This window comes from Cololabis saira, chromosome 22 (assembly GCF_033807715.1).
Source record: "Cololabis saira isolate AMF1-May2022 chromosome 22, fColSai1.1, whole genome shotgun sequence".
Classification (NCBI taxonomy): domain Eukaryota; kingdom Metazoa; phylum Chordata; class Actinopteri; order Beloniformes; family Belonidae; genus Cololabis; species Cololabis saira.
In genome coordinates, this window is record NC_084608.1 from 23,000,950 (window position 1) to 23,026,158 (window position 25,209).

At 40.4% G+C, this 25,209-nt stretch overlaps 1 protein-coding gene across 6 annotated transcripts in view; it reads right to left on the reverse strand.

The window, feature by feature from the left end:
* The window catches only part of LOC133422991 (RNA-binding Raly-like protein), a 175,847-nt gene that overhangs the window by 95,775 nt on the left and 54,863 nt on the right, over nucleotides 1-25,209 (reverse strand). For all 6 annotated transcript variants that reach the window (XM_061713074.1, XM_061713069.1, XM_061713068.1 and 3 more), the window contains one exon: nucleotides 2,512-2,785. In XM_061713074.1, coding sequence (XP_061569058.1) covers nucleotides 2,512-2,767 — 256 coding nt within the window. In that variant the 5' untranslated portion in view covers nucleotides 2,768-2,785. The remainder of the gene's footprint in view (nucleotides 1-2,511; nucleotides 2,786-25,209) is intronic.

Below are 25,209 nucleotides of genomic sequence, written 5' to 3' on the forward strand. Positions count from 1 at the left end.
AGGTCTAGGGGTAGGCTCCCCAGCACTTTTGTAATTTATCCCTCAGCTTCACAAAGATGTTATCTCAAATCTGAGACAAGTGTCCTGACAGACAATAATTAATTCCTAATTAAAACTTTAATGATAGCTCTGTTTGCCTCTGAGGGTAACATCAGAGCTTCACACTCGAATAACCGGGATTTTTCCAATCCTCGTCTCAATTTGCCATGAAAGCCACCTTGTATGGAGAGTAGTCAGTCTCTTGATTGTCACAAATGGGTAATAAATAATATTCAAATGCATACAACTATTTATGTCTACCTTTGATAACTTTCAGTGTACATTCAAATCAGTGCACGAGAACAAAACAAACTAAATATGTTTGAAATAAACAATAAAAAAGGGAAGCTTTTGTGAATATCCATTTCCTCCTCGTCCACATGAAAAAGCCCAGACAAATAACATCTGATTGTGTCCTGTGATGTTAGGGTCTCTGTTTATGCATTTATTTTTCCACAGATGACCATCAGGTTCCATCAGACTGATATACATGTATATGGAATTTGAAGAAGCAAAATGTCAGCAGAGTTAAGGTGATCGGTCAGGAGGCTGGGAAGACCGGTGAGACGGTTTGGTAGGGAGACAGAAGAGGCTGCTTTGGAGGAAACCAGTGAGAAAGATGAGGGTCTATAATGGGTACAGGGACTGAAACAGGGTCAGAGTCTGGAGTCAGGAAGGCAACTGGATCTAGATTGGGCATTAGAGCAGGATTTGGATCCGGGTCAGCCACAGAGACTGACCTTAAGACAGATCTGGGACTGGAGCTGGAGTAGATAGGTGAGAGTCTGGGTTTTGGAGGAGAGGTCCCTCTTCAACACATTGTGATACAAATTACTGTACCATTAACAGAGTTGTGCAGACCTTGACGACAAGTTAATGACACCATTCATTTGAATCAGGGGTGCTGATGCGACGAGACATCCAAAACATGTAGGAGGTCCTGAGGACCAGAGCTGAAGACCACTGTTTTATATTATGGACCATCAGGATGCATTTTCCCACATTTTGGACCTATTGTTAGTGGCACCTCTGTCATTATCCATATTTTTGTTTAAAAAAAAGATGTTGTGGCTCTAGGGGCCTTTATTTGAAGTGTAAACAGGAAGGGGGTAGAGACAGAGAACGGGGACGACATGCAAAGGGTCACAGACCGGGAACCTGCGACCGCTGAAGGAGGACTGTAGCCTGAGTACATGGGCCGCTCACCTTAACCCCCGTGCCACCCAGCAGCCCATCATTATCCATTTTAACCGGCTGCTTTCCCAGCAGAACAATCCCACCATAGCAGTACCAAATTACAGCCTACATCTGTACACTATACAAAGATGAGCTATTATTACACAGAACTACACAGAACTACACAGAAAAAAACAGCTTTCCTTCTGTATTGTGATATAACTGTAGACCAGAGGTGGGCAATCCTGGTCCTCGAGGGCCGGTGTCCTGCAAGTTTTCAATGTTTCCATGCATTGATGCATCTGACTGATAGTCTTCACCAGCATGTCATCGAGTTCAGTACAAGTCTGTTAATGACACAGCCATTTGTATCAAGGTGTGCTAAAACAGGGAAACATCTAAAACATGCAGGACACTGGCCCCTAAGGACCAGGATTGCTTGAATAAAAGTCCAGATGCCAGGGCTTTTCACAATCGCAATCAAATTGAACATGTATTTGTGGATCTTTATGGAGCTGAGAGTGTGAAGAGTCTCAAAACTCCACATGCACAAGCTGATCTGTGGTCTAATTTCGCTTTGACATCAGGTGATATTGACTGGAACAAAAATTGCTGTGCACAGTTGTAAATCACACAGTTTGTGACAATTATCACACTAATTTCCCTCCATGCAATTGTGATTCACAGCACCCATTCTCTGAATGTTTTTTCACTCCATCCATGAGCAAAACAAATGTAAAACGAAACAATTTCACAGCCAGTCAACATCCACTAAAAACAACCTACTCTGAACTGCACAGGCAAAGAGAGAGACAAAGTAAGAGAAAGTAAATGCATGCACAGCATAATGTAGCGTCATCCCAAACCACTTAACATGTGATATTTTGCTCTAAACAGTTTGCTACAGTAACATCGACATACTTTTATAAAGTTGATGTAGTTAATGTTCAAACCAACCAATGCTTCCATCCACCAGTGGATCATTTAGCAGATTCAGTGAGGATTTTCTCCAAAACAGCTTGACAGCAAATCCAGACACTTCAGCAGTAAGGAGCCAAGAGAGGTTCAAATCTTAAAGTCTAAGAGATGCCTCAGGCATTTTTGTGTTCCCAAGAGAGACAATCCATTCCCTCAACAAAGTTCAGGCTTTAATGAAATATTCTGTTTTTCAAGGGAAAAGTTTTTTTTAAAGTGCAATGGGCTGGTTTTTCATGAGTTCCTGGTGACATCTGTAATGCATGTAAGATGGCAAAACATCTCAAAAGTGAGAAAAAGACAAGTCAAAAAAGGACTCACCAAGAGGCTGTCCCGCAATAATACGGGTGTTTTCTCCAGCTACAGCCGCACGGGCGTTCCTTTCATTCACATACTGTACGAAGGCGTAACCTTTATGCACAGAGCAACCCACTATCTTGCCGTATTTCCCGAAGATGACCTCTATGTCGGTCTTCTTGACAATAGTTGTGTTGAGGTTGCCGATGAAGACTCTGGAATTGATGGAACGAGGGTCATTCTTATTGGTCACGTTGCTGGTTTGGATTTTACCAGTCATTCTCCTCCGGTTGCCCTCCTAGGATACAGATAGAGGGAAGGAAAGTAGGGACAGGAACTTTAGAGGTTGGGCATGCCAACTCCAGCCAAGTCTGCTCCTGGGAAAAAATACACCCAACACGTTTAATATTAAAGCAACAAATACATTTTGAAATTTAGCACACATTGGACAATACTGTTTGAAATAACTGCCATCATTTTTAAAAAATATCATGATTTCCACAGCAGGTACAGTTGTAACCACCTGACCCTTCACAAAGTTCATGTAACATTATCTAGAGACTGGAGTCATGTGACTGCAGCCCCAAGAAATACAAGGTTAGTTACTGGAATCTGTTCAAATGTGAGTAGGCTACTACTTTTTGTTGAGAGTTTTAGTTGAATGTTTAGTTTACTTTCTGGGAAAAAACAACATTTTAAGCACAAGTTCACTGGAGTTGTTCACCAATGTTATATTTTACATGGTTGAAATCAGGATGCGGCATCTGGCTTGCTAAACCGCCCCTGACTCAGCAAGTGCTGACAACTGTAGTTCCTCAAATGAGCACTAGGGGCTTCCTTTAGAAGCGAGTCATTCTCCTTTGATGCACATCTTCTTTCTATATAGTGTATGATTTAAATGCTACACTTAAAGGGGACCTATTATGAAAAACACGTTTTTTTTTGTTTTAACATATATAAAGTGGTCTCCCCTCACCCTGCCAGCAGAGGAGAGATGAAATCCCATGAAAATCTGCAAGATCTGTTCCCCCCCGCCCGACTGAATCCCCCAGTGTCATGTGACTTTCTTGAGCCGTTTAGAATCTGCTCCCGTCGTAAGTCACGACGGGAGCAGATTTCCCTAGGTCGGCCTCCGCTGCTGAAACCACGCCCACAACCAGCTCTCTCCGCCGGCTGGAGCTTCAGCCATTGTTCAGCAGCGGTGACTGTTTTCCACCGGTTTCAACAGCAAGGGACAGTTAAAAGGAGGTTTTGCATCGACATTTACCCTCATAAAAGGATCAGTTCCAACAGCACGGACCCGGCAACTGCACACGAGTCAGCGGTAAGTGACGTTATTTTTTATGTTATTTATATTTGTATGATCTTTGCATGGGCTAAGTATTTAGCTTAGCTCCGGAGCACCGGGGCTGCATACGGAGCTGCCGGAGCTGCTCACGGACCGGACCGTCGAGGAGCCCCGGGTTCGGAGCTCCGAACCCGGGGGCTCTGGGCTCGGGGCTCTATTAGTACCGTAATACATTTTTCGTCTGTGGTTTCAGATCTTTCAAGCACCTGGAGCTGTTCAACGACACATTCAGAAGACGCGCGATCCTTCCTTGAGCCAGCAATAGTGCATACATTTTATTTATATATTTTAACAATAAAGTTGCCATTTGTGAAAATTCAGTGTTGTGATTTCTTTACAGTTAACATGATTCATTTGTCTTGTAAGATAAGAAATTAAATGATGAGGAATTGGAGTAAATAACCGTGGTGTACCTGTTTAGAATTAAATTCAAATTCCTGTGTGAAGACGAGGTGACTAAAGGCTGATTTATGGTTCCGCGTTACACCAACGCAGAGCCTACGGCGTAGGGTACGCGTCGATTTAACGCAGAACCGTGGACACGCTTTGCTACGCAGCCGCTGCTCTTCTCCCCGGAGCAACGCTTATTCTCCTCCCCTGCTACACGTCATTCAAGCAGCCAATCAGCGCAGAGCCTCATTATCATAGCCTCGCCTCCCCTCAGAATGAAGCACAGAAAAAGGCTTTAGAAGCAGTAAAACTAAAGATATGGCCCACAGGCTGAATTTCTGATTTATGTAGAAAAAACAAGCTTTAGATTGTTTTTAAGACATTCAAGGCCTGTTTAAAATATACATTAAATGCCATAATATGTCCCCTTTAATGCTTAAGAGAGTTCAAATACATACTATCTGGGTAAAAATGTTGCTTTTTCAATACCTGCATTGACAATGGCTAATAATTCCCTGTCCACCTTTTCACAGAGCTCCAAATGTGTAGTTTGTGATTTAGACTTTTTGTTCTGCAAAGTTATACATAAACTTCAGCTTTTGTTGCCATCCAGTTCAATTACTTGTAAGTGACAAGGACCTTTTTAAGTCTTCTTGGATGTTTTGCAGTGCTTTTGATTCGATATGTATTTCTGTTGGAAGCAAATCACATTAGCTGCAGTGTCTGTGGGAGATTCAGGTTTTCATTGAAGTTTCTTAGACGGATTACATTTAGCATATTAATTACTACGATTCCTTGTAAAGAAAACACTGAATATTGAATATTTGCCTGCTTCAAGTCTCTGTCTCTGACACACAGTGATGACAACTATTCAGCTTAGAGATGGAGAACCTAAATATTGGGTCCAATCCTTATTATACAGGATTAGTTACCAAGGTAACACTGATGTTGGAATGTCACAGAGACAAAGTAACAGACACAAACACATGTATAGGCACACACTGTTTTCTCTCTACCAGTCTTTCCCTTTATCCAACATAATTTTCTAGTGTAAAAAGGCTGTGGGTCTGAGCAGCTCTGCCAAATTAACTGCGCACAGTCCCTTAACAATTATATTATATAATTTTATTGTTAAGTGCTGTAATATTAGGAGTTTGTTCATGAAATTAAGTGGCATGAATGATGCAGAAAAGACAGTAAGAAGATGAAGTAAAAAAAAAAAACATGAATTCTGTAGTTTGGAGGTTTCTTCGGAACCTGCAAACAAAGAAGAAGCTGGCCAGTTTTGTATGAGTTCATTCGAGCCAAATGATTTACAGAGGATATTCTCTGACAGGTCTTTGTTACAAGAGGTCATGCTAATGCTGCTCATTCACTTGTGAACATCAACATAAGGGTTATGCTGTTGGTTTGGCCATTAATAACTCAATTTCAAGCAAAACAAAACAATTTCTCCAGAGTAAAATATTTGTGTTTTTTTATTTGGGCAAAAACTACACGTTTTTCAAGAAACAAAGGACATCTGTATGTATAACTTTAAGGGCAGCTGTCCTCACTGGTACATCAATACAGCGAAGCACAGGCTGGCTATTTGCTAACTGAGAAATTCCCTGTCATTTCTGTCACTCTGGTAGATGCAATAGCATTCATGTTGTGAAGACTAAAACAGGTCTTGGCCAATTCATCTTAATCACATTTGAATATAACTCAGATTTGGTGAAGAATATGCATTTCATTTGGTTTTTGGCTGTTGAGTCTTTCAAGGAATGCATTCACATATAATCTGCATGTGCTAAAAATTGTATTTGACTAGTTTCATTGGTGTTGTGGATGGCGCTCAGGTCTTGCGCACTGAGCGTGAGACTCACACATTTCAACAGGTTCACATGCTCTAGCGCCACACACAGCATTTCTCACGCTGAGAAATTAATTTGCCTGCACGGTAATTCCAACAGCCCATTTTACAAACGAGTCAAAGGTAGACTACTGTGTGTTGAGCTCTCGTACAACTCAGAGCTGCTGTCTGGAGTTACCAACCTATCAGCCAATCAGAAAATACAGTCTTTTGTTGCCGGGTGACGTCTGAGTTTCAGCTTCAAGCGTTCCATGAACGTGTAGCGGAGGTAACCTAAGTTACAACACACATAACCCCTAAATACAGACACACATGTACACGCACACACAAAAACACGGACCAAATAACCACCACCGTTCTAAGGGGCCATTTGGGGCTAAATGTGTTTTTCTTTATTTCATATTTTTGTTTGTTTGTTTAGAGCAGAATGAGCCCACTGCTGTTCAAGGGGTTTTGTTGGTTTTGTTATTATCATTATTATTTTTTATTATTATTATTCATCACTAAGACAATTTATTTAATATAGCATGAATATTGTGAAGAGACAACAGCCACTACAGTGTTTTCCTTTGTTATAGAATAATTAAAACGTTGTATTTGAGATATTCAAATTTGTTCTTTCTGAATAAGCTGGGTCCATTGGACACTGGGAGAGAAATTCCTCCATTTGTGCTGGTCTGACACAGTCCAGGAAGTAAAGGGAAATTGCAGTTCCTCAACTGACCACTAGGGATTGGCTCCGAAAGCAACTCCATCGTCCTTAATTCTCCCACTTCTAGCAGAAATACATACAGTGTGGTTCATAAATAGTTTTTATCCCCATAGCTAGATTTCACAGGTAAAATTAAAGCCACACATGTATGGCTAATTAGGGGTGTGTTCTTTTTTGAATTGACCATTTATATTTATGGAGTCAAATAGCTAGCTTTCAATAGCTTCTTGGTAGTTTTGGGCAACTTGACTTTCGAGCTTTTAGTAAAGTACAAAGAGACTGCTGGAACCAGTCTGGACTGGTCTGGAAGGGTTTTGGGGTGAAACTTGGTAAAGTAGCTTAACGCAGCTATCTTCCTGAGGGGCTTATCAGGGCTACTTTGAGGATACCAAGTGGACTGCCTCTACCTCATCAGATTCTGTGTCTTTCAGCTTCTGGAGCAGCTTGGTCCTCTTGTTGAACAAGGTTCAGGCCATTTCACTTCACCTGGCTACTGATTATTTAGCCAGTTAGGCCACTACCATTGCAGCAGTGTGTTGAGGAACACCACTAGTTCTCGTTCCAGCTCTCATTTTGGATGTACTTTTAATAGAGAACTCTGATTTGAAGATGTATAGACAGATTTGGTCAGAATGAATGTAAAGTAACATTAGTTAGTATGACAGGTTAGAGTAAGCTAAGCCAGCTCGGCTAAAAGGGCCAACATGCGGTAATTGAGCCAGGGTGGGCAAGTCCCTACTGGCTTTCAGGTCGAATAGGTTTTTTGGATTAAAAGGGGTTGGGGATTATTGGCATAGCAGAGAATTGAAATGATACTTCAAAAGCATTCTTCAGAAAACATATGGGGGGAAGAGAGTTTGTCCAATTCCTTTAACTCAGTCAGTGGTAGTGGTACTCCCAGAAAGGGCTAAATACAGACCTCATCATATTGTAAATCTGACGTTCACATATTTTATGGGAGTCTCAAAAAAGACCAGAAGTATTCCTCTATTCAGTTATCTTCATGTCCACATACATTAAGCACAAGAAATTTGTCATCCAGAACACAATTCAATCACCTTAAGGTTCATAACAGCTGCACTTATGTCCATGAAATTGCATTGCTGTAAAACAATATACCTACATGACTCTTCATATTTACAGTTCTGCATCAGTGTGTTGGTCCTGTGTGTGGAAGCATGTCGTAATCAACTCCTGTTATCAAGGCCACTTGCTACATTGCAATTTGTTAGCAAGCTGATGATGAAAATAAATGTGATGCAAGCACACAGTCATATAGGCACTCACACATTCTAGAGGTAGTTTAAAGCCCCGGTCTGACACAAATCCCATACTGATATCTGTGGACAGGTCAGAGGAACATGACAAATCAGCGGGGAAGCATTAGATTGCTTCTGTTGTCAGATAAATCAGGATGTGATATTGGTCAGGGAGCTATTTTACAGCTTCCTACTGATATATTTCATGCTGGCTTCTCTGTTGTTTTCTTTACACTAATTTATTCCATCAGTGGTTTTCCAGCTGACCCTGCTTTTTAGTAAAATTTACAACCTCCATCAAGGTTCTCACCCACTGAGGTGACGAGAAGCACATAGAAAAACACAGGAAGTTACAGGCACTGGGAATGCACCTGGCAGAGGCATTGTTTTAGAGGACATGACATTTGTTATCTGAAAAGCACAAATAAGAGCCTCATCTCAGAAATGCAGCCCGAGAACTGCTTTTAGAGGGAAAATGAGGACCTTGGAGTCCACCTCTTGAAAATGATTACAGCTTGTACTGTACTGCATTTTGTCAGTGAAGAGCAGAAGACAGATAAGTCTTGATTTTCACTTTCATGCCTGCATGGTCATATCCGAAATGTCGTCATATTTTTCAAAAGGTGGATGTCTCTTTTTCAAATGAAACACTTTGTTCTGGTACAACAGAAAAGCTCGGCATGCTTTCTCTTTAAGAATACAAACACGAATCTCAATCTCATGCCAGTGATAAAGGAATGTGGATGAGGTCAGTGTGGGGAAGAAAGCAAGGTTATATGTGTGAGAAGGCTGCTCTGTTGAGGTTGCGGCTGGATGAAAGCAGAAAGGTTTTTGTGAACAAGCAACCATATTCCTGGCTTCTTTCTTGCACAGTACCGTATTGTGCCTTAGCGGACAGCATTTTAAAGGTTGTTGTTGTTTGGGGCTGGCCACCTGCCTGATTTATAGACACCTTTTTTCACAGGAGGAGGGGAGTCATTGAAAGGATTCCTTTTGTAATTTTCTAGCACTCCAGCATGTACATTTGTCCTCACCGAGCCTCAGCCCCTCTGCTCTGATTGTTGCCAAGGCAGCTTGACGGGCTGAGGAAATACTGGAGAAGCTGCTCACTGAAACAGAACACTGAAAGGTAACTCGATACACCTTTTCCATTGGTGTTGCTGCCATGTACTGCAGGGCTGGAATAATTGCCTCAAGGACTCTGTCCATTAATATCTTGTATGTCTGTGTGTATCTTCCTGCAGTGAAAGCAATGGCAGCGACTGTGAAAAAAAGATCCCCTCTATTTGTAAATCAATGCCTCTATTTTTATTGTAGGCTGCAGACCATGTCAGTGGTGCAGCATACCATAAATTTGTGCACTTCTGTGGATTGTGGCTAAAACGATTCTGGCCACGAAGATAAACTACAGAAGCAACATTTTATCTGATTTGACTGAAAAAAAAAAATAGCAGCAGAATGTGCATTAATGGTAATTTGATATATTTATTATAGGTAATAAACAAATGATATAAAAAGTATACTAAAATATGATCTCCAAGCTGGAGAGACATTGGACTCATACTTTCAAATCAGCTTCACTCGTCAAGATTCCCAGTGGAAGTGAGTAAATACAAAACAACAGCTTGATTCCACTTGTCTCTGTGCATTCATGTGATACGTCCATTAGTCCGGTCGTTCCTATGAAAACCAACGTAATCTCTGACATATGCTACAGTAGTTGCGAGACTCCGCTGTCCAGCGTCCTCTTGAGCGTCATTCGCCTCGCTTTCAAAGAATATACTGTGTACCCGGTGCTAACCTTTGAAAGAAACAAAAGTTCTTTCAGTTGTTCAACTATATTGTGAAATTGTATAAATTTCAAGTGTAGGGTGTTAATTATAAACTGGAGGATACATTTCTCTCCCATAGAGGCAATCGGTTAGCATTAGCAACATTAGCATTAGGTCAACCTAATAAAGAACTGCACTTCCCTGCACAGTAGGGAACGTGAGCCGCATTCCATACAGATCAATGGAGGGCAAGTGGAAATGAGGCATAAACTCCTATCAAAGGGGGCAGATACAAATTGGAACTGTTGAGGAGTATCACAAGTCATTATAGGGATTTCCTTTCCTTTTTTTCCTCAACAGCAGGTGGAAAAACCAGAGGGAGAAACCTCTGGTGACAGTTGCTAATTATAAGGGTGTCTGGAGATATCAAATGGTTTGTGCTTTGCTCTACTGCCCCTCAACGAGGAATATACTTACTATCACATAAAAAGAGGAAGAATATTCTGTTTCATCCTCATGTCTGATGTCAAGGTTTTTAATAAAATGCTCTGGTCCTCAAAAAGTGTTGAAGTAAGTAAGTACAAACTCACATTAACAAAAACAACACATGTTACACAGTGTTAATTTAATAAATCTAATGAGGAAAAGTATTAATCTCAAACTAATTAACATAATCAAATGCTCTTGATTAACTGATCGTAAGCAGGTGAAACCACTTCACAATAGCAGGAATTTCTGCAGTTTGCTGGCAACATTCAGGTGTTTGGTAACACAATAAGGATGGAAGACATCCACAATGATTTTTTGGGTGACGATAACTTAATCGGTGTTGATATGAGGCCATTTCCAGAACATTTGGAATAGATGATTCTAAAGTGAGATCAGTTATTCACAAGTGGAAAACAAACAAGACAGCTGCCAGTGTTACTAGAAGTAAATATTTCATCTCACACTTTCCTGGCCTTAGTTAAAAGTCTAAATGTTTGACAGTACAAAAAGGAATAAATATAAGGAAAAAAACCTGCATAAATATGGTTTATTTAGAATGGTTGCCAGGAGAGAGTTAGTCCTCTCCAAAAACAAAATGACAGACCATCCATCCATCATCTAAAGCTGCTTACTCCAATTCAGGGTCCCAGTTCTCCTCGGGCGAAAGGCATCCTGGACAGATCGCCAATCCATCACAGGGCCACATATATACTAACAACCACACGCCAGCACTCACTTGTGATTTAGAATCATCATAAAACATGACCCACATGTTTTTGTTCTGTGGGAGGAACCTGGAGCAGCTGGAAAAAGCCTCACAGGCACCGGGAGAACATGCCAACCCCACACAGAGACCCCCGGCGCGAGTCAAACCAGCTGTCAGGCGGCGCGCCAACCACCAAGCCAACGTGCACCCCCGACAGTGTTTGCATGCATGTGGCATCTGAACAAACTAAAAGACCTCTGGAACATCATTTCAATGTGATAAAGTTTGGCCACAATACACAGCATAGCGTTTAGCAAATTTATACGCAGCAAATCGGAACAAACACCTCATACCAAATGCAAAACATAGTGGTGGGAGGAAATGATTTACGCAAAGTCAAATGTTAGACCATCAACTAATCCATGTAAAACTTTAAACATGAATTGAAGCAGCAGTGAGGACGATTTTTCAGCTAGTGACAGACAGATAATCTCGGCTTATAAACAACTGATTCATATTATTACTGCTGGTGGACCAGATTGTTTTGTCATATGCTGATGCATAAAACTACAAAATTAAAGAAAATACTTTCTTTTTCCATACCTAAAGAATCAAACATTAACAACTTGCATTATCAATCTAGAAGAACATTTGGTAATTTTCTCTTGACCTGTTGATTTATACAGTATGATTTGAAATACATTGTTTCAGTGAATTTTTTTTTTTATAAATGATTTTCCAATAAAAATACAATTAAGAAAAAAATAATATAAAACAGTTTGATGATGCTAAACTACGGTGGCCGACAAGGGCCAAACGCACTGCAACGGCTTAATGCGTCTCAGTTAAGGAAAACGGCTTCAAGTACAGAAACCATTCAAATTCACAAACTCAAAACATGGTACAAAAAGAGGAACGTGGTGCAAATGAAAAAACCTGTTGCAAAAAAGACAAATGCAGCATCATCAAACACGCTGCAAATAGAGAAACGATGCAAAGCACAAAACGATATAAAACAGACACACGGGATGTATGCAGCCTTGTATCGTCTGGTGTAACGTAAAAATATAATAAAGAAACGTCTCGTAATGTACAGCGTTGTACAGTGATATAAACATCGTATATAAATATAGTCAGATAAAACTCACTTTACCGTTTTCCCGCTGTATGTTTAAACCATGGATGTAAACACTGTGTGTGTCTGTCCATTGAGCTGTTACGCCAAGAGCGCCCCTTGCAGGTTTGTAGCACTTCCGGTTGTAGTGACCGGTTATGAAGCATTTTTCTTTTGAAGATGGTTTCTTGTTTTATATCGTTTTATGCTTTGCATCGTTTCTCTATTTGCAGCGTGTTTGATGATGCTGCATTTGTCTTTGTTTTTTGCAGCACGTTTTTTCATTTGCACCACGTTCCTCTTTTTGTACCTCGTTTTGAGTTTGTTAATTTGAATCGTTTCTGTACTTGAAGCCGTTTTCCTTGACTGAGACGCATTAGGGCCGTTGCAGTGCGTTTGGCCCTTGTCGGCCACCGTAATAAACAGCAGTAATAACAGTAGACTTCCCATGACAGTGAACTGTTTGTTGTTCCTGTAGGGACAGGAGGGCATGACAACTAGATGACATTTCCCAGAAATTATCAAATATTTCTTCATATAACATTTAAGCTGATATTTAGCTAAAGAAAAATATAAAATAAAGGTGTCATTTTAACACATTAGCCATAGTGCTTAGTCCTCAACAACCTGGAACCTTGATCCCTCAAAGTTGAGCAACATCTCCTTGTCTTGTCTAGGTGACGTTACTGTAGGTAGTTGATGGTTCCTTCAGGACCACTCCATAAAGATGCCGTCAGTTCCCCTGTGCTCCGACTCCTGCTCATGTCTGATACACCTCGCCACTGCAGTCATCAGAGAACTGCTGCGGGCAGCGTGACTCAGGGTTGTGGTGAAAATCTGAGGTGTAGAGAGTGAACAGGAAAGGAGACACCCTGTGTTGCTCTGTGTTACTCAACACTACGTCAGAGAAGGAGCTTCTAGCCTCACAAACAATAATTCAAATAATAACTTGTCATTTTTAAAGGATGTAACGTTACTTGAAAAAATATAAACATTCACACTGAGGTTTAGACACTCTTTTTTTGGTTTACTCAGTGACAATGATCCAATTGATCTGTCTTGGGTTGTACAGTTTGTGGCATGCTACATTAGAAAGAAAAGTTGTACTTGATAAATGCTTAGTATTTTATATATGCTTAATAATTCCCTTTTCACTTGGGTGGTTATGGTCTTGGGAGAAGGACTATGCTCTGTGCACCTCATACATCTTTTCCAACTTCAATACCAAAGCCTTTCACAGCGGGTACTTTTTTCTTTCACCTGCGGCAAACCTCATTTCACAACAAATAAGGGCTACATGCTTTGCAGCTTCAACCATTTTTATTCCCTCCAAACTCTGTTCTCTGAAAATTCATTGACTATTAGGAAGCCCGGAGCAATGATACAATTAGCTAATATGCAAATGGAGTCATTTCTCTGTTGGCTGCCATTTACCTGCACTGTGGAGCTGCGTATTATGTGAAGACAGAAACTCATTTTTGCCCGGGCATCGCAGACTTTAGATCATAAGTGGAATTACTTTTTGTCTAGAGGATGTCAGACGTTGGTGACAGACAGGGAGTACTTCATTTGTAGTAGGACTTTTCTTACATTTGTGTACAGCTGCGGAGATGAAAGTAATCCAGTCAAACACACTCACCTGTTAAAACCAGAATAGATCAATCTCTGACTGGTCTAAATCCAGTTTGACTGAATACTGAAGTGAAGGGGGATGCAATAAAACCCGGCCTGGATTGATTTTAAAGTGTTTCATCCATAAAATAATGTAAACAAAACAGGATGTTTGAGATATGAAGACCTGAGGAGGCCTGTAAAGATTATAACTGGTTCGTGCATTGGCACGTCACATTTATATATTCCACTCTCCTCTAAATTAGCAAAGGTTGCATAAAAAGTTAACGTCGGCATGCAGGAAGTGCTGGCAAAGTTTGGTCATGTTTCCCTGATAGTATAAGCAGCCAATCTATTTTATATCATGGGTTACTATGGCAACGCAACATTTTCTCATTCAACCTTTTTGTATTTAATCTTGAAGAATCATTGAGGGCAAGCCCTCATTTTCAATGCTGTTGAAATACAAAGTAGATAAATACCTAAACAGCAGCAGGCAAAAACAAAATACCAAACTGAATTAATATCAGTTACTTTTAGATAATCCATCAATCAATCATCCCTCCATCTGCTGCAGCCTATTTGCAGCCACGTCCTCCAGCACTTCCATGGGAATACATATGATCCCCAAGCCAGCCAAGACATATCATTTCTGTAGTGTTCATGCATATTGCTCCAAGTGGATGAAAATCAAAAAGCAGTTTTGCAAGTTGTATGTTACGCTGGAACACCAAGCATTAAACAGTCACTTGAACGTGTTGAATATGTGATAAGTTAGGCGTGTTGTTTTTTTCAAGATTTATAAAATGAAAAGAAGCCATTGCATATTCTGTTTAACAGATAAAATGTGCACATCCTACCCCAGTAGGAGTAGTTGCAAGCCATAAACCAAATCTCCGTGGATCATTATTATATCTAAAACAGTTCTGGCAAATGGCTTTATAGCTAAAGGAGTAGCATCAGCATTATATACTTTATTGATTGATTGATTAATCAATGTTTTATTACTCCCTAAAGGGGAGTTCTGTCATTGCAGTGGAAGTTACTTGATAAAAACTGATAAATAAGTTCAAACATACACAGTAGGAGTAGAGAGTGACATGATGGAACTCTCCAGGGATCATAAGTTCATTGGAGCGTTGTGCCTGGAGTCTGGGAACACCTGAGCTGATGAAGTTACGTTTCGAGTTTGCAGGTTATGAAGTCTGCCACTAGACAGCATGGACAGAAAGTCACAGCCAGCGAAAACGTGCAGCCAGTCATCAATTTCTGCCGTCTTTCTTCTAAAATCTGCATAGAGACGCATTGGAGTCTGGGACATGTTCCTGCATCTTCTTAAGCTCAATTTTTCACCTCTTGACCCGTCATTGCCACTCCCACTTCAACTCATCTGGATGTGGGGTCTTAAGCCAAGCATTAAATAGTCATTAGAAAGCTCAGCCAGCTTCTTCTGGCTTCGGTTTTTTCTGTATTTAAAGAAAAGCCCCTGATTAACCAGAATAAAAGACTTGAAGTACTTCAGTATCATCGAAACCAGTGCTGAAATCAGTACAAAAAGATGAAACAATATCAGTTTTAAAACTCAAGTGCTCCGAAAAAATCTCATGGAGTTGTTTTACTTTGATCACATCTAAAAAACTTAGTCTTCCCTCCCCTTCCTGCTCCCTGCTCACTCTGCTGTCATTGGTTACCTCCCTAAACCTAAACATTACTGCAAGTCAAGTGTCACAGCAAGAGAGACAATTAGAGGAGGTTTTTATTGGAACAGAAACTGAGTATGTTACAGTTTAAGTCAGTTTCAAAGCTTTTGAAAGTCAGGAAAAGTATAATATGTGCCCCTTAATGTCACTTCATTTTACCTTTAACTTACAAAACCATTTATTCAACTTTTCTTCCCCAACTTTCTGTCTGCTCTTAATGCAGAGAAAGTAGTGTAAAGTAACTGTTAAAAGCTTTTGGACGTTTGTCTGGTGTGGCCCAAACTGACACTATGAGAGAGGTGAGGGCAAACCAAAACAGCGACGCTGCGGGTCATAAAATCTGCAACTGGAAGACGATATAAAGTTCAGCAGAGCCGAGAGAAACTGCAGATTCAGGTGATAATTCTTTTTTGGTCCATGACTACAGGAGATCACTGATTCACCGCACGCATAAAAATCCTGGTTGAGGCCGAAAGGAGCGAAGAACCCAAGCTTTCCTAAACTATCAACAACACCACCGCCTCTAAACCTGCACAAGGAACTCTCATCTATAATAGATTATCATGTACAGTACTATGATGTATTTTTATCTTACATTGAAAGACAAGTAAATTAAAACATTAAACAATTAAAATGAAACTACAGTGTTGCTCTAAAGCAAACCTGGTGAAAGTTTGCATTGACTGGAAGCTTGAAACATATTTTGCGTGAGCATTCATTCAAGCTCTCCCCATTAAATCGGGATGTGGGACGAATTTTTATTGGGGCCTAATTAGCATTTGTTAACATCTCCTCCTCTGTCGAGGTAAAGCAAAGTCCCAGCTCATCATTAGCTATATTAATCAGCTCTTTTAAAAAAACTATTTGCCATGTAAACACTATGACTGCAGTTAGGGCATTAGCAATAGCAACTGTCACGCAGTGAAACAGTCAGCGATGGGAGCATTTCATTTATTCTTGTTCTAAACTCCCTGCAATTAACAGTTTGGAGGGAGGACATTCCTTATTTATGGTCAACCCTCCGAGTTGTGTTCTGCTTAAAAGCCTGCATCGCGGGTGAATGACAGGCAATTTTTAATTCCTTTTTTTTTAAGCTTCAAAGGCTTGGCGACAGCTCAGAGGAATTTAAATGACCTTAAAATTCATGGGTTTGTTTATAGACTTGCCGTGAAGAAAGGAGGAATATTATCTGTATAATGTTTTCAAAATAAGCATTTTTTTTACTTTTTGCATTTTGTGTCATTTGTTTTCGTTAAGAGCCATGCATGTGAGCACAATGTAGTGTCCTCTGCTTTTGGCTCACATTCAAACAGGAAACAGTGAAGATATATTTGGTATTGCCTCTCCTCCGATGGTGCAGGACATCGCTAGCAGTCAGCCATCTGTGGTGTTGCTGTGACCTGCGTGTCAGGAGAGGCCGTGTCCGGCAGCAGCTGTTCCAGTCTGTCACACCATTTGGCGCTGAAACTGCTCCACGAGAGGAAGCTTCTCCATTCAGCTTCTCCTTGAATAGTGGTGAGGCAGAGTGTGATGGCTTGGATGCACCCGGAGACAAAGTTTTCCATCTGCTGCGAAGTGAAGCTGGCCCGAGCACGTGTTGATGCCGGAAGCAACATGATCAATCAGCTCTCTGGAAATTCATTAAATTCCTATTTGACACAAACAGCGAGGGAGAGTCAACCTAGATGTGGAGAGCTGGCCAAACTGTTGCGCTCCTTTTTTATGCCCATCAGGTTTCAGCAGGCAGTTTGTCCTTCAGTTTTTTCCAAAGTCAGTTCTGCCAAGTGCCAAATATTTGCTAAATTTACTCTGAATCCTCTTCCGTTGCCACAAATGAATATTAACCTCGTAAGACCAAATGTATCATACCTGATGAATGCATACAGTAAATGCATCAGCACCAAAGCATCCTCAAAGCATTTATGAATAAAAACTGTTTTCTACTCTTAAATTATGTTTAGTTTTATGTTTTATGACATCCATGCATATTTTCTGGTCTGATACACACAGCAAATAGAGGAACCTGGATCCCTTTAACTTAAACAGAAGGGGATGCTAAAGTCTGTACTTGGTTCTAAGGAGGATCACAATAAATACAGACTTTTGCTAGTAGAGTCATTTTCTTTTGAACATTGTGTGATTTTATCTTGCACACATATTATGAGGTCATTTTGCGTCCTCACATGGCCAATCCATCCATCCATCCATCGTCCGCCGCTTATCCGTTCCCGAGTCGCGGGGGCAGCAGTCTAAGCAGGGATGCCCAGACTTCCTTCACCCCAGACACTTCCTCCAGCTCCTCCGAGGCGTTCCCAGGCCAGCCGAGAGACATAGTCTCTCCAGCGTGTCCTGGGTCTTCCCCGGGGTCTCCTCCCGGTGGGACATGCCTGGAACACCTCCCTAGGGAGGCGTCCAGGAGACATCCGCATGCCCAAGCCACCTTAGCTGACTCCTCTCAATGTGGAGGAGTAGCGGCTCGACTCCGAGCTCCTCCCGGGTGACCGAACTCCTCACCCTATCTCTAAGGGAGCGTCCAGCCACCCTGCGGAGGAAACTCATCTCGGCCGCTTGTATCCGCGATCTTGTCCTTTCGGTCACTACCCAAAGTTCATGACCATAGGTGAGGGCATAAGTGCGGACGCTGCACCGATCCGTCTGTCAATCTCCCGCTCCATCGTTCCCTCACTCGTGAACAAGATCCCGAGATGGCCAATCCTATTTGTCAAAAAACAAGGCCAATGATTGAGCAACCGATCGACCGGTCCACTTAAATATGGATGGTTATTTAATTTTGCGGGAATTTAGCTGCAAGGACTAAAGCACTTGAGATTCAGAAAAAATCTGTTTTCTTGTCTATTGTTTCATGTCATAAGTCTTTACATAGTGATCTGTTAGTGAGCTGTGCTACGGCAGACCCGAGGTGCCAAAAATGCACAGTCATTGGACAAAACACGATGATAAAAACAAAAATACACCAGAAAACACAGCATTAAAATGATATTTCAGACGGCGCTTCAGTTCAGAAATCCCAGTGATGGAACGTTAAACTATTGAGAATTATAAGCTGTCTGATATGGTGTCTTATAAAATGTAATTTTTTTTAAAAAAATGTGTGTTTTAAAGTGCTGCATTTTTTGTGTTTTTTTGTTTACTGTCATGTTACTGACATCCTTTTAAAACTTTCTTTTTTATAAATATTCAGTTCTGATATATTTTTTAAAGTGTCTTTTCAGAAATTGAATCTTTGATTATGCTGTGATTTGCACTTCAAAACCACAGAATAAATTCAAGATCTAGAACAAGTTACTTTTTAAAGTTGACGTCTACCACCACTCCAGTTGCCAACGTTGGGATTTAGAGAGTTTGAAAGAAGATCATAAGTAAAGACAATCTGGGAACTTTACTTTCTGTGATTCTTTCAGAAGATGATGGTGAAATACCATATAATATAGATGGTTGAGTGGGAGAAGACCTGTAGGATATGTTCACTGAAAACTGCACTTTAAACACCTCTGGGACACACTTTGATGATACAAATCTCCATCATACTATGTTTATGCTTCTGACTTTCCTACTTATTGCACAAATGTTCAAAGCTAACAGAAAGTTTTTGTAACACTTTGACAAAGTAGGAAAAAAAAACTAAATTTGCGCATCACATACTTAAAAGAATCCCCAACACTTCAAAGCATCTTCATGCTTCAGTGACAAATCTTCAAAGTCACGCCATGGATTGAGCTGATAGTGCCGCTGTGTTACAGGTGCAAACATCCTTCTTGTTGTTGCTGCTGAGGTGTGAGGTGCTCAGTAAAGGAGAGCAGATTAAGTCGAAGGCTAATTGAGACAAAGTCGGTGGGTCGCCGGTGTGAAATCCAATGCCTGGGTGAAGGCATTTAGTAATTACACCTACCAGGGAACCATTCTGTCACATGAATCTGCCATTAGAGGCTGAAGCCACACGTGAAGGTAAACTGCAGAATCATTGGTGATACAGGAAGCTCATTTCAGTCACCATGGAGATTTCAGTGGATCTGTCTAAACTCAAAAAAGAGCTTTCGTTAAATTGAATCCTTCTATCTAAAACATTCCGGTGTGTGTTGAATCCTTTTGAAAGAGAAATACTCGTTTCTCCTTCTCCCCCTTTTTAAACAGACATTTTTTTACAATTTAATTTATTTTACAATATCCTTCAACTTCCATCCTGGATGTACTGTATCCTTCAGCTGTCAAGCTATTCATTTGCCCTGATTAGGACTTTTAAATGTTCTGCTTTGCATCTTTGCAGCTGAAGGATTTTTCTGTAAAGGTAAATAGTAACGGGAAATATGTAAGATTTCAGTCACGTTAATGTTGGCAGTAAGTGAAATTCTTATTGTACTTATCTTTCTTGTCATACACAGCCTGTTACCATTTAGGTTCCATAGTGGACAGGTTACATGGCTATTTATTGAAAATGCGTACCGTTATTTACTTTTTTTTTTTTAATTTGTAGCTGACATTTACTTAAAATATAGCCTGGCCATGCTACATTTCACATAAGTTCTCTTGAAAATGGGCCTGGTAACCTCCACTTCACAGCCATTTCCACTGGTGCAGACTGTACCAAACCAATCATAACGTGGAAGTGGTCGGCTTTGTGCGACAGGAGCATCAACGAGCCACTGTGAAAGCCAGCGAGACGGTGACAGAATTGCTAACAAAACGTTGAAAAAGTTGGTAGTCTCTAAAATGAGAACTAATTCAGGTGGATATATCCAGTGTTATGCTCCCTTTCACCCCTCCAGTCTGGCTGTTGCTATGTCTACACCAGGGGTCGGCAACCCGCGGCTCTAGAGCCGCATGCGGCTCTTTAGAGCCACCCTAGTGGCTCCTAGAGCTTTTTCAAAAATGTTTGACCTTTTTTTTTCTTCTTTTTTCCCTTTTTTCCTTTTTTTCTTCCTTTTTCCCTTTCCTTTTTAATCGCGACTTTTTGACTTTTTTCTCAAAATTTTGACTTTTTCTCAACATTTCAACTTTTTTCTCAACATTTCGACCTTTTTCTCGAAATTTAGATTTTTTTCCTCAAAATTTTGACTTTTTTCTCAACTTTTTTCTCAACATTTCGACTTTTTTCTCGAAGTGCATAATGAAAAAAAAAATCTCCCCCCAGTTCTAACTAATATAGAAACATGCAGCATGTGTTGCCTTCATTCTAAGGCTGATACAAGACTTTTTATTTTTTGTGGCTCCAGACACATTTGTTTTTTGCGTTTTTGGTCCAATACGGCTCTTTCAACATTTTGGGTTGCCGACCCCTGGTCTACACCATGCTTTGTTTTTCTGACTGGTTTTTTGCCTATCCAATGGTGACCAGGGGCAGTTTCTTCTGCATCCCTTTGGTACTGGTCCTTGGAAATAAAAGTGAAATCCAGAGATCTGACTAATTTTCGCATCAAAAGGGTAAACATTTAGTCTGTATAATGTGTGTATCCTCTGTTTCAAAGATACACACATACATACATTTTATATATATATATATATATATATATATATATATATATATATATATATATATATATATATATATATATATATATATATATATAAATTGAATGTCCTTGAAACTGATGATACACACATTTTAATGTTGTTTTTGTGGTAATTTCCATAAAAATACTGTTTTATCTGTGCAACGCCAAGTCAAAGAAAATAATAATCTATGCACTTTTATTCCCTCCTTGCCTTCCTAAATTGAAGCTGTATAGCGATGTGCAAATCAAACATTTCTTTGTGAGCATGAATGAAATCTAGACAAAAGCTGAGCTCACTGGGAGTTCAATTCAATTGATTTTCCTCCTTTTAAAATGTGCATATCAGAGTAGCCTCCTGTGGTGAAGGGCACAGTTCCCCCAAAATCAAAGGAGCCTTGGCGGGCCCTGCATTTAAGAGCTGAATCCCAATAACCCAGGAGTCCCAGAAGGGCCACATCACTGTTACTGCAGAGGCTACGACACATTTCTTAGTCTCACCAAGGAATGCTTAAAACAAAGCACTGCAGATCCCTGCAGAAGGAAATGAAAACTGAAAAGCAAAAAAAAACATATGACAGTTGTAAGGGAAACTGAATCTGCAACATCTATATTTAATTGGCTGACTGCACGCAGCTCCCACCCTCTCCATCTGTAAATAGAAACTTCCTCACACCCCCTCCATTCAATTCTCTTTAGTTGCACAGCCTGTGCAGTGAAACAGCAAAGCACAATTAAAGTTCCAATATTTACTGACAGTCATAGACTTTAAGGTGTTCACTCATGGTGTGGATTCAACCCTTATTACAAAAAAGTTCAGCTCTCTTTCATCCCTCTGCATTCCATTACTCCATCTCGTGCATATGTGTATTTAAGAAGCAAGAGGTTCTCGTCTCTGATGTCTCTCACATGCCTTCTGATGTCTCTCACCCGCCAAGATCCCTGCCGCTCTTGAAATGCCGCCCCCTCCCCTGCTTCCAGCTTTAGCTTCTGATTTTAAGGGAGGAGGATCAATATGTTCATCACCCGCAATATCGCTACGTATGCCTAATCAAAGGATCAAAATACTTCATTAATGCATGACTGGAGCTCAGATGCCAAGGTGCCTCGTTGTTTCTATAATTTAAAAGAACATTTGAAGTCTTCATTGGGACATTTGAATGACTGAAACACATATATTTCATTAATTGAATATGTTTCAAATGTAAAAAGTTGGAGCAGGATTATTGAGTTATAGAGTTGGGGGGTCCTTTCCTGTCCTGTCTTGTCCTGTCCTGTCCTGTCTTGTCCTGATATAGGATTCACGCTGCCAAATAGCCGTCTGTCTACTTTATGGTATTTTTTTTTGTTTCAAGATTCTTCACATATTTGTACAGCGTCTAGTTTTTTTTACCACAAGTGCAAAAATTGTTTCGTCTGCTTTTGAACTGATTGCTGAAAGAACATGTTCCTTGAAAAACACAACGTCTGGACGGGTTTCTTATTTTGATGCAGGCTCTGAACTGAACACGGGCAGCAAGCCACATGTTCATGGTCCCTTTCCTGTCCAGATGATGATATCGCCCATGGTTTCCAAAATATAATTTCAGATTTCAATTCATCTGACATCAGGACAGTTTCCCTGTTGTATCAGTCCAATTTTAATCAGCCTTGGTCTGGAAAAGATGGTTGTGTTCCAGGATCACGTATATTTGTTTCTTCTTCGCACAACTGAGCTTCAACTTGGTTTGTTGATTTTATGCTAAACTGCTTTTGAGACTGCGGTTTCCCAAAGTGTTCCTGAGCCCCTGCTGTGATTTCCATGACAGAATCATGTGTGTTTAAAACGTAGTACCGCTTGAGAGCTCAGAAATCACAGGAATTCACGACTGATTATTATCCCTGTCCCATTTCTCTCAAATTAGTTCACACTCAGGCAAAGTTTTTTTGCAAATTAGTGAACCTCTGCCCATCTCTGTTTCTGTGGGACTCAGCATCTCTAAGATGCTTCTTTTATACCCAGTCACATCATCAACTTGATGCCAATAAATTAGCTGCATTACGTTCATTCATGTGTTTAGCACATAGGCTACTTTTCCATCCAATTGCTGCCCATTTCCCAACTTTTGAGATGTCTTATTGTAAGCAAATTTGAAATGAATCTGACATCCCATCTGTATTCTACTGTAAATAAAGCATGTGTTTATGAGATTTCCAAATCATTGCGTTCTGGATTTATTTACAGTTACAGTGCACAAAGTGGAAACATAGTTTTAATGATATAAATAAATGTATATAAAGATCAATCTAAGTTCAGTATGATCCTAACTGAAAATAAGAGGTCTAACTTATGGTAGGATGGAATAGAAACTGAGGTTTGTCCAAAAGAAGGAGACACACTGAGTACGCTCCCAAACACGCAACTGGATGCATTCAGAAAATATACAAACATGAGCACTTCTCCGGGTAGTCAGTCAAACTGAACAGCATAAAGTCAGTCAAACACAAACACTGCAGACATAAAAGCCATGCAGAACTCTCACACGGCAGGTCGATCACAAGCCTTCAAGTGTAAGTTTTGACAGTTTGACAGCACAGGGTGTCTTTTGTGTAGCAGAAGACGCTTATGAAGTTTTTCTGCTGCCCTCGACATCTCTTCTCTTCTTCCAGTAACAGCATAAAATTCACCATATAGCTTTATGAATAACACCAACAAGCACAGACTTCAGCTGCAGGGGGCACAAACTATATATATGGTATCAAATGCATTTGGATTGGTTCTTTTGAAATAAGACGTCACTCATACAGGATTAAAAAAGTCACCTACTCTTTTAGAGTGACTGCAGTCATAAAAGACGGTTACAACGTTAGAAAATAAGGGCGGTTATTTTTATCTCTGCCGAGTATTTTCTGTTCAGCAATATTTATAAAATGTGATTTGAAGCACTTGAAATTAATGAAAGCCTTCAGATCCTTTAAGTGCAACACTGGATGACATGTAAGCCTTAAAGCAGTTTGGCAAATCCAGACTACATAATGAAATTCAAACACTGGATGAATGCTCACGTCCTCTTGAGAGAAACACAGGAACTCAGAGCAGTCAAATGGCAGAAGTTCATGTGAGGAGAACGTCGCCTGCAGGCTCTTGGGCCACCTTAAAAAGGAAACACCACCAGGGCTGTTTTTGAGCTGCGCCAAGCCAAATGTCAGCTGTTGATATGTCAAATATGTGTCCTTCTGAAAATATACAGTCAAGTGCATAAGTCAGCCGAACAGCAACATTTAGCTTTTTTTGATGCCACTACTGTTTATGTATCAAAATGAATCCAATCAGATATACTAAGTAGCTCCTTCCTGCTTTCATAGGATTCATGATGGTTCAGCCAGGTGTTGCAGCCCTTCATGAACTGATCAGGGTAAGTGTGCAGACGTCTATAAAAGCAAATATGAGTTTTCTGGTCTGGAACATTCAGGTGTGCGTTAACACAATGCCAAGTGGGAAAGACAGTAGCAATTGCTGCTGCACGTTAATCTGGAAAGCATTAAAAATAATTTCCAAACAGCTAAAGTGTAAAGGTCCTCAGTGTAAATAGATCCTTCACAAGTGGAACCCAATTAGGATAGTAATCAATCTTTTCAAGGATGGGCAGCCAAGCCAATTTTCCTCAAGGTCAGACCATAAAGGTCTCAGATGTTCAAAAAAAAAAACATAGAAAAATTAAAAAAAGAGTTACTTCTCAGGCCCCACAGACCTCATCGTAATGATAGTTTAAATGCATCATCAGAATAGGGTGAAAATACAAGAATCTAGGTTCTGGAATGATCCTTTTGAACTCAAAAACCTTGACTCATGTGAAATGCTTTGTTACGACATTAAAGGTAGGGTAAGCACACCGTACGGCGCGCATCGCCGCGTACCCTACGCCGTAGGCTCTGCATCGATTTAACGCGGGACCATAATTCAGGCTTTACTTCCAAGACGGAACGAGAGTCTTTCGTTTGGAGTGACAGAGAAGTGGAGTTACTTTTAAGTGTGACTTTAGAATATAAAACAGGTAAAATACAAGAAAATATTGACGGTGGCCACATGACGCTGGTGACGTTTCTGTTGCATAATGTGACGTTCTGAAGCCTAAATCTCCGTTTTCCTCTGTTTAGACGCAAACGTGAAAACGGAGTTTTTGAAAATCTCCACTTTGGCCGGAGTTTTCAGAAATTATCGTTTTTGGTGACTTTGAGCTCCGTTTTCGTGTAAACGGGGCCTAAAAGTGGCTTACCCT